We start from the raw sequence: 12246 nt of genomic DNA, 5'->3' as shown, positions 1-12246 counted from the left end.
TCCATATTTTTAACTGAAAGGAGTAACTGAACTGAGCGTGTGTGGGGATTCGTAACTGTACAGTTCTCAACTACTCATTTCTACAGGTGGTAGCGGTGAGTGCAGTTTGTTGAGATGGCACGTAAACAAAACAAAGTGATTGTTGAATTCATTGAACTCTATTGATCGGAACCTGGCGCAAATAATTGAGAAAATCAATTGGTTCTTCACTTAATTCCTTTAATAATTTAATATCAGAACATTGATTTCGCCTTAGTAACCACTTTTTGCACCACTGTTTACGCTTTTTAGTTTTCTTTTTTCTATTTGTTTGTAGCATTACAAAGAATACACCGATAGCGGCAAGATCGTACTCCTCGGAATCCATGGTAAAAACTGAGGGATTGAACTGTGCTTGTGTGTGCATTTCCATTTTAACTGACATCAGTTTAAACTGTGTCAGTTATAACTGAACAGTCATAACTGTCAGTTAAAACTGCACGTGTGTGGCCGGCTTAACGATTGAGATGTTGACTTCTTTACCCAAAGTAGCTTTGGGTAAAGCTACTTTGGGTAAAAAAACCGGGCGGGGATGGTAATACTTGGGGAAAATGATTTTTTTGCACTCCCCTTACTTCTCTGTGCTTATGTAATGTATCACTTTGTTATTGGGTATCTGTTTTGGAAGAGAAGTCAACCGCATGCCATGCTTTACAGTTAGAGGTAATTTCGATGAGTTTTAGCCTCGTCCTAACGTGTCTTCCTTTTCTTTTCCTTATGCCACAGGGAGGAGCAACTAAAGGTCTGCTCTGCACAATCCTGCATTCGCACATTTCTCACAAACCTAGACGCAGTCTGTCGTTCCTGTGGATGGCGCCTCCGTCGGGAAGTGGATGTGTCAATTTTTTGTGAGTGATATTGAAACATGAGAAAGGTTTCGTTAATGCACTGAACGGTAGTGGCTTAAAATGTTCCCTTATGAACCTTCTTGATCCTTCTATATTACTCTTTCGTTCATTATAATGAAAATGGTTCTTCGCCAAGAAACAAAAAAAATATTAAAACTATTTTGTGCTGTAGTTTGTACATTCTTTGAAGCAGTAAATAGAAAGAAAAGCATTACATTCCAGGAAATGACACTTTCTGATGAGACTTTCTGACAGCTTTTAAGCCGAAGTCTGCGAAATATGGAGTACCAATGAAGAACAAAGTCATTTTTTCTCTTTCCTCAGGGCTCAAGGAACTTTGGGGGAACAGTTGCTCTTCAAAGATCTTCCAATATTAGAAGTCTGTGAAAAAGGTTGGTTTCCCATTTCTCTCTCTCTCTCTCTCTCTCTCTCTCTCTCTCTCTCTCTTTGCATCTTTGTTTTAGAAAATACGTTCACTATTTTGTTTTACCGATCGGAATTGGATATTTATAACTTTATTTTGAGATTTTGGTTTTGATATGAGACCTTGACACAATGAAAAAGAAACTTTTGTTGTCATTCAGTCTGTCTTCCTTACACGGGTGTGTGTGTGTGTGTGTGTGAAGTGCATTCACCTCTAGGGTGATTGCATATTTGTAGATTAGACTAGATTTCAAATTCATGAATACTAAGTAATTGGTAAGATGCTTTCATGTGGCATGAAAAGGTTAAATTCAGGCGTTCTTAAACCAAAGTGAGAACGTTGATATTTTGTTTCTTTAATCGTTTATTTCTTACGTGATTTCCTGCAGAGAGTTCCGTCGCTGAGTTCCGACTGAAAGAGTCTCTGCTCACGGGAACCGACCTTCCTGGCTTCGTCTTCAGAGATGATTTCGAGAGTCAGAGGCTGGAATCGTCTATATGGTAAGCATCCATGACTGGTGGTGTAAACCATCATCGTTCGTTAGACGTTCTTCTATTTTCCCTGTGAAGGAACATTTTTGTTGGTTGTCTCTTTATTCACTACAAACCTCAATAATAAATTTCTCATTTCGCTTCAAAAGCTTCACTTTAAGTAATCTTCCGGAACCCAGTTTGATAGGCAACGGTCTATTATTAGGGCGATCATTTCCGTTCTGCAAAAGTGTAGAGAGCATAGAGAGCATTTATGAAAATGACTTCCCAGCAAAATTAACCGGAACCAATTAATACTGCGGTTAGGTAAAGGAAAATACGATAGGACTGTTTACTGATAGATTATTCTTACCAACTCAGCTAAGTGAATATTTTGTTCGTAATGGGGATTGAGGTTGTTGCTGGAACCTGACAAAATACCTGGAACTTGACAACATTTCTGGATCATTGGTGCATCACTATGCTGTGACAGGAAACAATGAATAAAAATTCCTCAATTATGTATATGAGCAAAGCTGTATTATTTTTCCAAATTGAAAAAATAATTAAAAACGGGAGCTTTCGAGCGTTTGCTCGACGGTCCTCTTCAGTCAAGAGTTGGCTGAAGAAAACAATTTCTAATTTTTTTTTACAATTCGGGAAAATAATGCAGCTTTTCTCGTATACATAGCTGTGGATTTTTACTTATTAAGTGCGAGGATCTTCTGAATCCAAGCACCTAGAAATGACTGCGCTCCATAATGCCTATAGAGCCTGAGCGATGCCAGGATAATTCTAAGGTGATGCTGGTTCCGTTTTCCTGAACATCTCGCAATAGAGGCTTCGCTGTTTTCAGGAGGCGCTCTCCTTCGTAGCACTTTTCTTTTTCAATATCGAATTGAATTGATGAGACATCAAGTCGTAATGTCATTGTAAGTTATCTAATGGAGTTACCCACTTTACGAGGTGATATATCAGGTCGTTATGTCATTGTAAGTTATACAATGGAGTTTGTTGCAAAATATACCCTCGCAACAGGGTTTTTACTGATTCAGCCGATGGAGTTGGCAGGATGGCCCAGCCTATAGGACATAGTTTGGTCATTTCTGGCACTGCCGTGACCCTGGAGTCCAAACAAATGTTTCTTAATGGATTTGTCATTTTTGAGGGTTACTTTGAAAAATTAATGAGGGTGACCCTCGCGAAAGTGTGGGTCAACTTTGCAAGGGGCCAAAATCCAAAAGGCCCACTGCCGGGGGCCCTCTTAAAATTTACTTTTTCTATGGTTTGGGATACAGCATTGATCAACATGTCCTTTCTGGGGGTTTTTGGGGTCAGGGAATTCATATTTGACATAAATTTCATGATCAGACCTTGTTATGGCTAGGTTACCCAAGATGGCTGCCATTCACCATGGTCTCGGTTTCCTAATAACTGAACGTGTTTTTCTTTTTTTCAGGTGTACTTTTTTGCATGCCATTGGTTCCACTGTACTTCATCTGAATCATTCAAAAATACCCTCTTTGTTTCTGATTGCACTTTGTTTTTACTTTCAGGTCTGCCTGCACCCCCGCTGCACCTCATAAGTGATGTGATGTGATGGTGCAGACGAGTAGCACTTAGAAGCTGTTCTTCCTGTAGTTAGCAGTAAACATGAATGACTATGAATGTGTCCTGAAATGTGGGAAACTTTACAATGATACTTAAACTATCTCTCCTGTTTGATGGGAAACTTTAAAGGAGAAGAACAAAAGTTGGACTGGTCTTGATAAATTTGGCAATGTGCATAATGAAACTGACTGGAATAATGGGCCAGCTGGTTATTATATGCATGATACGTGTTATATAACAGTATCATCAACATCCAACCTTCAAAAAGCCATTAAACGCAAAGAAAAGTGCTGATTCTTGATGATGATGATAATCCAAGTGCCCTTCCATCACCAAAGCGTCTGCATTCCTCAGTGGATGGGCCTCTTCATGATAAAACAAAGTGTGTTTGTGTATGAAAGGTGAAGCTCTAAAACACCCTAATCAAGCCAAGAGTAAGCTCTCTAGAGTCAGTACCAACTCAACATGGCGAAGGCTCATACGCCATCCTGTATTTATCTGAGAGGATAGGCAGTTGAGCGCTCGTTTGTCATGACTTGTTGATTCACCATCAGCATTGACAGATCCTTTCACAAATGATATCATGTACCATCGTTACTGCTGACATGGTATTAACCGAGAGTTCAGTTCTGATGACACAATGCACCTACAGAACATATCACTTTTAGAAGCAAGGAATGTTTTTCATACTCGTAGGCACAGTCATCTTTGAGGAGCATGAAATCTGTACTGCTGGACCTGTGCCAGATCAGCACATTTTTCCTTCAGCTACGAGGATATTTCTTTTTTCTCCAAGTTTTGCCAGAGGATTGTCATCAGGTTTCTCATATTCCCATCCGTGATCTCCTGTGGGCAGATCTCAGAGGCTTTGACATCCATCAAAGCCCCATGATCATAGAGAAGCAGAGTGTCTTAATGGCTGATGCAGACACCACTCCTGTGCAAGGTTTCTACTAGGTCTTTACTCTTGGTCATACCATAAACAGTAACCCCCATGTTTATAGTAGAAATGGTACGCTGTCCGGTGACATAAGAGGTGATCATAGAGGCAAGACTAAGGGTAGTTGGATTAATGCTCAGCATTGTCCTGTGTGGGTGTCTCAGCCAAGTCAGCAGCGGCACCAGTAACTCACAGACCTCTTAACTTTCCTCTAGATTATCTACATGAGGTGGCCAATGGGCTGCAGATGAAGCTTTCACCTTCTTGGCAGTGCTCTGTGGGAGCTGCTCATCCCCCGATGTTAAGGGAACACAACCGATTCAGTGTAGTCACCTCCACTACAAACATCATAGACCTAGTCACTCTTGTTCCGTTCATTTCTCTCTTTCAAGTCAATCCTGTCCCGATATTCCTTGATAAGCAATTCCTTGAGGTAGTAAAATTTTACATCACCCACTGGATATCCATAGTCACTTACAATACGCTTATACTCTTCTAATAAAGACTGCAAAGAACGGATTTCATGCTCCTCAAAGATGACTGTGTCCACGTGTCTGGAAAACAAAGTCCTTGCCTCTGAAAGCAATATGTTCTGCAGGTCCATTGCGTCACCAGGACTGAACTCTCGGTTACTAATATACCTCAGTCAACAGTAACAATGGTACTTGATATCATTTGTGACAGGATCTGTCAATGCTGATGTTGAATCAACGAGTCGTGACAAACGAGCGTTCAACTGCCTACCCTCTCGGATAAGTACAGGATGGCATATGAGCCTTCTCCATGTTGAGTAGGTACTGACTCTAGTGAGCTTACTCTTGGCTTGATTAGGGTGTTTTAGAGCTTCACCTTTCATACACAAACACACTTTGTTTTATCATGAAGAGGCCCATCCACTGAGGAATGCAGACGCTTTGGTGATGGAAGGGCACTTGGATTATCATCATCATCAAGAATCAGACTGAATCAGCACTTTTCTTTGCGTTTAATGGCTTTTTGAAGGTTGGATGTTGATGATACTGTTATATAACACGAATCATGCATAAAATTACCAGCTGGCCCATTATTCCAGTCAGTTTCATTATGCACATTGCCAAATTTATCAAGACCAGTCCAACTTTTGTTCTTCTCCTTTAAAGTTTCCCATCAAACAGGAGAGATAGTTTAAGTATCATTGCAAAGTTTCCCACATTTCAGGACACATTCATAGTCATTCATGTTTACTGCTAACTACAGGAAGAACAGCTTCTAAGTGCTACTCGTCTGCACCATCACATCACATCACTTATGAGGTGCAGCGGGGGTGCAGGCAGACCTGAAAGTAAAAACAAAGTGCAATCAGAAACAAAGATAGGCTACCACATTGCAGAGGGTATTTTTAAATGATTCATATGAAGTGCAGTGGAACCAATGGCATGCAAAGAAGTACACCTGAAAAAAAGAAAAACACGTTCAGTTATTAGGAAACCGAGACCATGGTGAATGGCAGCCATCTTGGGTAACCTAGCCATAACAAGGTCTGATCATGAAATTTATGTCAAATATGAATTCCCTGACCCCAAAAACCCCCAGAAAGGACATGTTGATCAATGCTGTATCCCAAACCATAGAAAAAGTAATTTTTAAGATGACCCCCGGCAGCGGGCCTTTTGGATTTTGGCCCCTTGCAAAGTTAGCCCAAACTTTCGTGAAGGTCACATTAGCTAATCCATAGAGAAACCTTTGTTTGGCCTCCACAGTCACAGAAGCGCCAGAAATGACCCAACTAACAGACTTCGATCCCCATTCAGAAGACTAATGATGATGGCGGCAAAATTTCACACAATTTTATTACAAAAATAAACATCTCATGACTACGCCTACAAATCCATCAAAAATAAACTTCATCCATACTCAAAGGCTACACGTTCACTAAATCGACCACACGTTCACTAACTTGTCGGCCACGTGGTCCAGCTATCTTAATCACAGATTACATGAAAACACTGAAAATAACGACACCAGTTGTGGTACCTCAGCGATTCCCAACTAGGGTTTCGCGGAACCTGGGGTTCCTCATTCCATCATCAGGGGTTCAGCTAGGAGTCTTGAAATAAATATGTATTGCAAATGACGCTGATCTGAATTCCTACAGCTCGAATAGCAGTGATAGATATTATATGATTTATATAAATAGTATATATGTATATATATATATATATATATATGTATATATATATATATATATATATAAATATATATACATATATATCTATATAGATAATATATATATATTATATATATATATATATATATACTATATATATAGATATATATATATATATATATATATATATAGGATCTATATATATAGTATATTATATATATATATATATCGATATATATATAATATATTATATTATATATATATATATATATATATATATATATATATATGGATTTACCTACTTTTATGAGGTGATGACACTTCGGGTTATGTCATTGTAAGTTATGTAATGGAGTTAATCACTTTACGAGTTGATGATACATAAGGTCATTATATTGTAAGTTATATAATGGAGTTACCCACCTTTATGAGATGATGATACATCAGTCGTTATTTCATTGTAAGTTATATAATGGAGAGTTACCCGCCTCTACGAGGGGATGAAACGTCAGGTAGATATGTCATTGTAAGTTGAATAATGGAGTTACCCGCTTCTACGAGGTGATGATTTATGTGATTGTTATGTCATTTTAAGCTGTATAATGCTGTTTAATTTTTATCTTGTTAACTGCATAAGGTTTGCTGCATATAAAGTATAACTGTACTTCTATGAATATTTAACGAATTGGTCAGGATAATAGTGGGTGAAATATTTAGTTAGTATCTAAGACTAACTATTCTTGAACCTTTTCCAGGGATGGCATAGTAGGTGGCTCTGTGGGAAATCATCAAAGATTCTTTACCGGATCAGCAGCCACTTTTGATGACCATCACTCAGAAATGACTTCTCGTCCCATGGATTTCAGCAGAGGTAAGGGAAGGCTGGGATATACTTGTTAATCTTGTGGCTCTCCTCATTTAGACCACCAAGTTTTCTTCTAGTTTCTTAATTTCAACGGCTCATACTACTGACTGTAGAGCAATGTAGAGCGTAATTTTGATTGCTTATTTTATATGCAAATATTTTTTTTATGAAGAAATTCACCGAATACACTGACCAAGGTACTGGGCACAAGGAAAGATCTTATCAGAGATTAATTAAACCAGTTTTACACTCAAATTTTCAGAATTCACAGTATTATACGAGAAAACATTTATCCACGTGAGTTTGGTTTCATCACGTATAAAAACATTAGACATCTCACAGGTACTCAATGGAATCATTACCTGTGAGTGTCGAAGGAAAGTTTACGACAGTTTAGTTCTGTTACATATTTACCTTTGGATGATCGATAATTATTTTCGTAGATCCTGCTGTATGAAATGGTAGTCTCACTGCGCCAGTCTTGTTACTTTTAATCTCGTACTGTTTTCTGTTTCTTAAAGAACTGCCAGATTAATTTTCTTTCAAAATTTATGGTCCTAAATGACACACGTATATATATAACCCAGCCACCAACATAGGTGGGCAAAGATTCCAACTTTTGTTAATGGCTGTGCTACTGCAAAGATTTACATAACAGCCGGCTATATGGGAGACAACCAGGAAAATCTTGATTCTAGCAGTATATGACCTTTTCTTCAAACCCCTCCGTGATGCACACCGCTTTTTAGTTTCTTTTCCTAATATTTCCCTCTATTTTGATACCCAACTGTCAATTAATGTTTCTACTGATTCTACAGGTCCTTTAGAGTCTCCATTTAGCTTTTTTTCTGTTAAAAAATGGAGTTTATGTATTATACATATTGGTGCTTTTGCAAGACCCACGAACCTTGAATATCCATTTTGCTGTTTTATAGCTAAAAATTTGCATACATAATGAAAAAAAAATTTCCTTTGCAATCAATGAATCAGAATCCAACTACTTTGTTGGAGTAGGTTTAACTGGCCATTAACTTGGAAAGCAGAATAAATAGCCTAAATTCGGCAACTGAAAATTGTAGAAAAAAATAGCAAGTGTATATTTAGATAAAGAAACAAACGATAGACTGTATGAATATATAAGACTTCTAAGATCTGTCAAACAGGATGTACACTGTTGATCCATTTGCACAGTCTATTGCATCTTGGGTTTCACTGAGTTGTAAACAGCTGCTTGGTGCTTACCAGGTGGTTTATCTCCCTCATCCTCTCAGAGGCAGACAAGATACATCGATAAATGAGAACTTCCTTTGGGAATCTTATCTGCTAAAAACCTCACATAATGCCTCTGCTACTTGTATAGTTTTTATTTTTGGAATGCTATTGCCTTCTGAATATACCAGTTGTTGCTCTTCTCCAGTACTGGTGATATATGTCTTCACAGGTTTACAGTTACTCTTTAGAATGGCTCTTTCATCAACAGCATCTTTCCCAATGGTCTCTTGTTGGTGCAGTCACTTGATGCAGTCTGCTGATAAATGTTGCAGGACTTGTGAAATCAGGTGACATTTGCAATTACTCCTGGCCTATGAAAACTGGTAATAATAAAATTGACAGTATTTTAGCTCCAAAATGACCACGGAAGATTGACTCATGAGCCAACTTTATCACTTGGGTACTATAAATCTCTGGCTCCTGGATTTTCAGTACTTTCCCAGAAACCTTACCCTTTGACTTGAGAGTTTTTTCACCCTTGCCCCGTATTCTGCGATAGCTTTGGCTCTCGCCTACTGCTTGGCTAAACTAGGATCCATCTTCAAGGTTTCTTTTAACTACTCCATCCTATTTGTGGGATGCTAGACGCTACTGCCAGAGGCTTGATGCTGTTTCTTTTACTGGTCTTGGGCTCTGGTCACAATTGCTGCTGCCTTTACCAAATGCATCCCTATATCCCTTTCTTGTGGCGCAGCCTTCTCGCTTATCTCATCCTCAGCTTTAATTGTTTCACCAGTGTGCTTAATGCCTGAAATATTTCCAAGAATAAGGTCATAAACAGGGTTATCCTAGGAACAGCGTGTAACTTCCCCTCATACTATGAAGTGTTTAGATAAATCTTTATAATCAAGGATTATTGCGCAGACTTTTATCAGTTAGTGGACAAATCCATTTCCTATCTGTCATCTGGTCCTCAGTTACCAAAATATTATGCACAGCTGTAATTGGGCAGCCTGTATGATGTAGCACCATTTTCTCTTTGCCCAAATTACTCACTGAGTGGTAAATTTTGGTGCCTTTTACTCTCAATACTACAGTTAGTTCAACTCCATCTGCCAGGCTTTAGCATACCATCTTTGATGCACTCTTCCAGCTTGGCTATACTGGCATCCTCAGATATCACAATAGTTGTCACTTCCCTCTGTTCTTGTACTACAATAGCACTGGCTATCTTTTGCTTGAATGTCCAGTCCTTACTTTTAACATGCACATAGTTTTTTTGGCTAAGTGCCCAGGCTTATGACACACAAAGCACCTACCTTTACTCATTTCTGTCCACTTCTGTTCAGCCATCTCATGGTCCTTGGGCTTCTGAACCTTTTCCTTGGCTTCTGGCAATCCACCAAGCTTGTCTCATGAGCCTCCAAGTGCCACTCCGCGAGCTTCACCACCTCATCAGTCTCTTGATATCCTTTCCCTGAGGAAAAGTGCTATTTTGGTCAAACTGACAAACTGTTCCTTGACAAACAAATCTGCCATATCATCAAGGTTTTTCTGCTTTCAGTTATTTAAATTCCTGTTTAAATATCTGTAACTTTGGTACAAAGTGATATTCAGTTTCACCTTGATCTGGCCTAGTTTCTAGGAATTTCTTGCTAATTCCCTCCTCAGTTATGTCATATCTCCTTAACAATACTCTTTGTAAGCTGTTAAATTGCAAGCCTTCATAGAAGGCATGTTAGAATAAACTTGTAAAACCTTACTTGTTAGTAATGGACTTGACAAGCAGCCCATGCAACCCTATGATAGTGACTGCAGGGGCAGTAATGTTGCCTACATATCCTTCCACTTCTGCCTTGAGTCGTTGCCTAAGAATGGCTTCTTACTTCCCGCTAACACTAAATTAAATTCCTTTACATAGTAACATGGTGTTCTCCTGTATGCTTGAGTTGACTAGAGGTTTTAATATTTCACTCTGCCTTCTGTCAACCTGCTCTCCTCCTTAACCATTATACATAGCTTCTTTAATTCTGGCTGAATCTATCATCCAATTATTGCCATAAGTAGATGCTGGGTAATCTTGGTCAACTGGGGCAATTTGGAAATATCTTGAATAAACAGATTAAATGAAAACTGAAAGAAAATTGTACTAATGTGCTTCAAAGAATAATTAGAATTTAGGCAACCTCTTTATCAACAAACAATTCTTCAAATAAATTTAGGTATGAAATTAACACATACAATACTGATGGTTCTGGAGCATTAAGGGAATATTAGAGAACAATACATTTTTTTGGCATGGCAACAGAAAACAGGGGCAGGGGTCCATATAAAAGCAAAATGATAGTCTCATAAATTATGGTTTGACAAAGTATTTTCATGTAAAATACTGTCAGGAAGGCTATTCTAGTGCTCGATGGTGGGAGGAGTGAAAGACTTCTAGTATTATGTAGTATGGCGATGTTGCACCTATGCAGAATGTAGATGCTGAAGCAAATCAAAGCAAGTAACACTCTAGTTATTTAAGTGCTGGTGCTAAGGTTGCCAAGGGGAATTATGCAATGCAAATGAGTGCACAGAAACTTGCCACTCAGAATATCCCTCGAGGATAATCCAAATAGAAACTAACATATCTTAACAAAAGCAAAAGATAACTTTGAGTCATCTTACCAAAGAGATAAAGAAAAGGCAGGCATCCTATCTTGACAAAGAATAGTAGAACTAAAGCCATAAAGCATGTAATTCTCTGTACACATGGGAAGCAAGACAAACATTGCCTAGTTTTCTGGAAGGAAGGTGATATGTATTAAGTATCTTTGGAAAAAAGCATCAAAACGAGAATAGTACCCAATACTGTACTGTCAAATATTAACACTAAGCAATTAGTCTTAATTTTGCTGGAATTCAGTCTCTTGGACTGGCGTTACACTTCTTATTAAACCTATCTAGATTTTTTTTCAACGCTAGCAACTATTCCATGTATAAATTAACTATCGGTGAGCAATTAATTGAAATGAAATTAGCACTTTCTTACTAATGAACGAAAGACAACAAAGGTTTCAGAACACTACCCTGTGGAATTCCATGCAAGACAGACCTGGGCTCCCTAAAATCGCCATCAACTGCTGTTCATGTGGGAAATGCTATTTTCACCAAACCAAAAGCATGAACTCTTTCAGTACTAGTTCTGGCAACTGGGAGGCTTAGTTTTACATTTGTGACTCTCCATTAACATCCTTTGCTAGTTGTTAGAGCATTTGGACATAGCAGCTAGTGGAATTCACGTGATGTAGTTCCCATTGTCTGTCCTCTTCTCTACCTTTTGATCTTCACTGCTATTAATTCTATGATATCAGTGGCACTTTGACAGAGTTAATCGCAATGACCTAAAAACATTCAGTGCCAAAGGGCAACACATAATCAGGGTAATACGTTTTATTGTTGGGCATCTATTTTAAGGAAACTGTGAATGTAATTGCAAGATACTTTATGCTTTAAAATGCTTGGAATATTATATTAAATATGTTGTGAATTGTACCGTATCTTCAACGGTGATAACTCTATGTTGGTTGTCAGAAAAAACTGGTTTTTCATAATTCCTTGACTTCAAACTACCTTTTATCCTCCATCTCTGATGACTTATGTACAAAGCATAGACTGCATACACGCACACAAAGACATATATACTATA

At 38.3% G+C, this 12246-nt stretch overlaps 1 protein-coding gene across 1 annotated transcript in view; it reads left to right on the top strand.

Annotated features, from left to right (window-relative positions):
- Positions 1-12246, top strand: part of LOC135223343 (reelin-like) — a 484942-nt gene that overhangs the window by 51540 nt on the left and 421156 nt on the right. The window contains 4 exon segments of the mRNA XM_064261806.1: positions 766-887; positions 1212-1279; positions 1700-1811; positions 7234-7349. Coding sequence (XP_064117876.1) covers positions 766-887; positions 1212-1279; positions 1700-1811; positions 7234-7349 — 418 coding nt within the window.

This window comes from Macrobrachium nipponense, chromosome 8 (genome assembly GCF_015104395.2).
Source record: "Macrobrachium nipponense isolate FS-2020 chromosome 8, ASM1510439v2, whole genome shotgun sequence".
NCBI classification, from domain to species: domain Eukaryota; kingdom Metazoa; phylum Arthropoda; class Malacostraca; order Decapoda; family Palaemonidae; genus Macrobrachium; species Macrobrachium nipponense.
The sequence above is the reverse complement of the archived record's forward strand: the minus strand, read 5'-3'. Positions and strand labels throughout refer to the sequence as shown.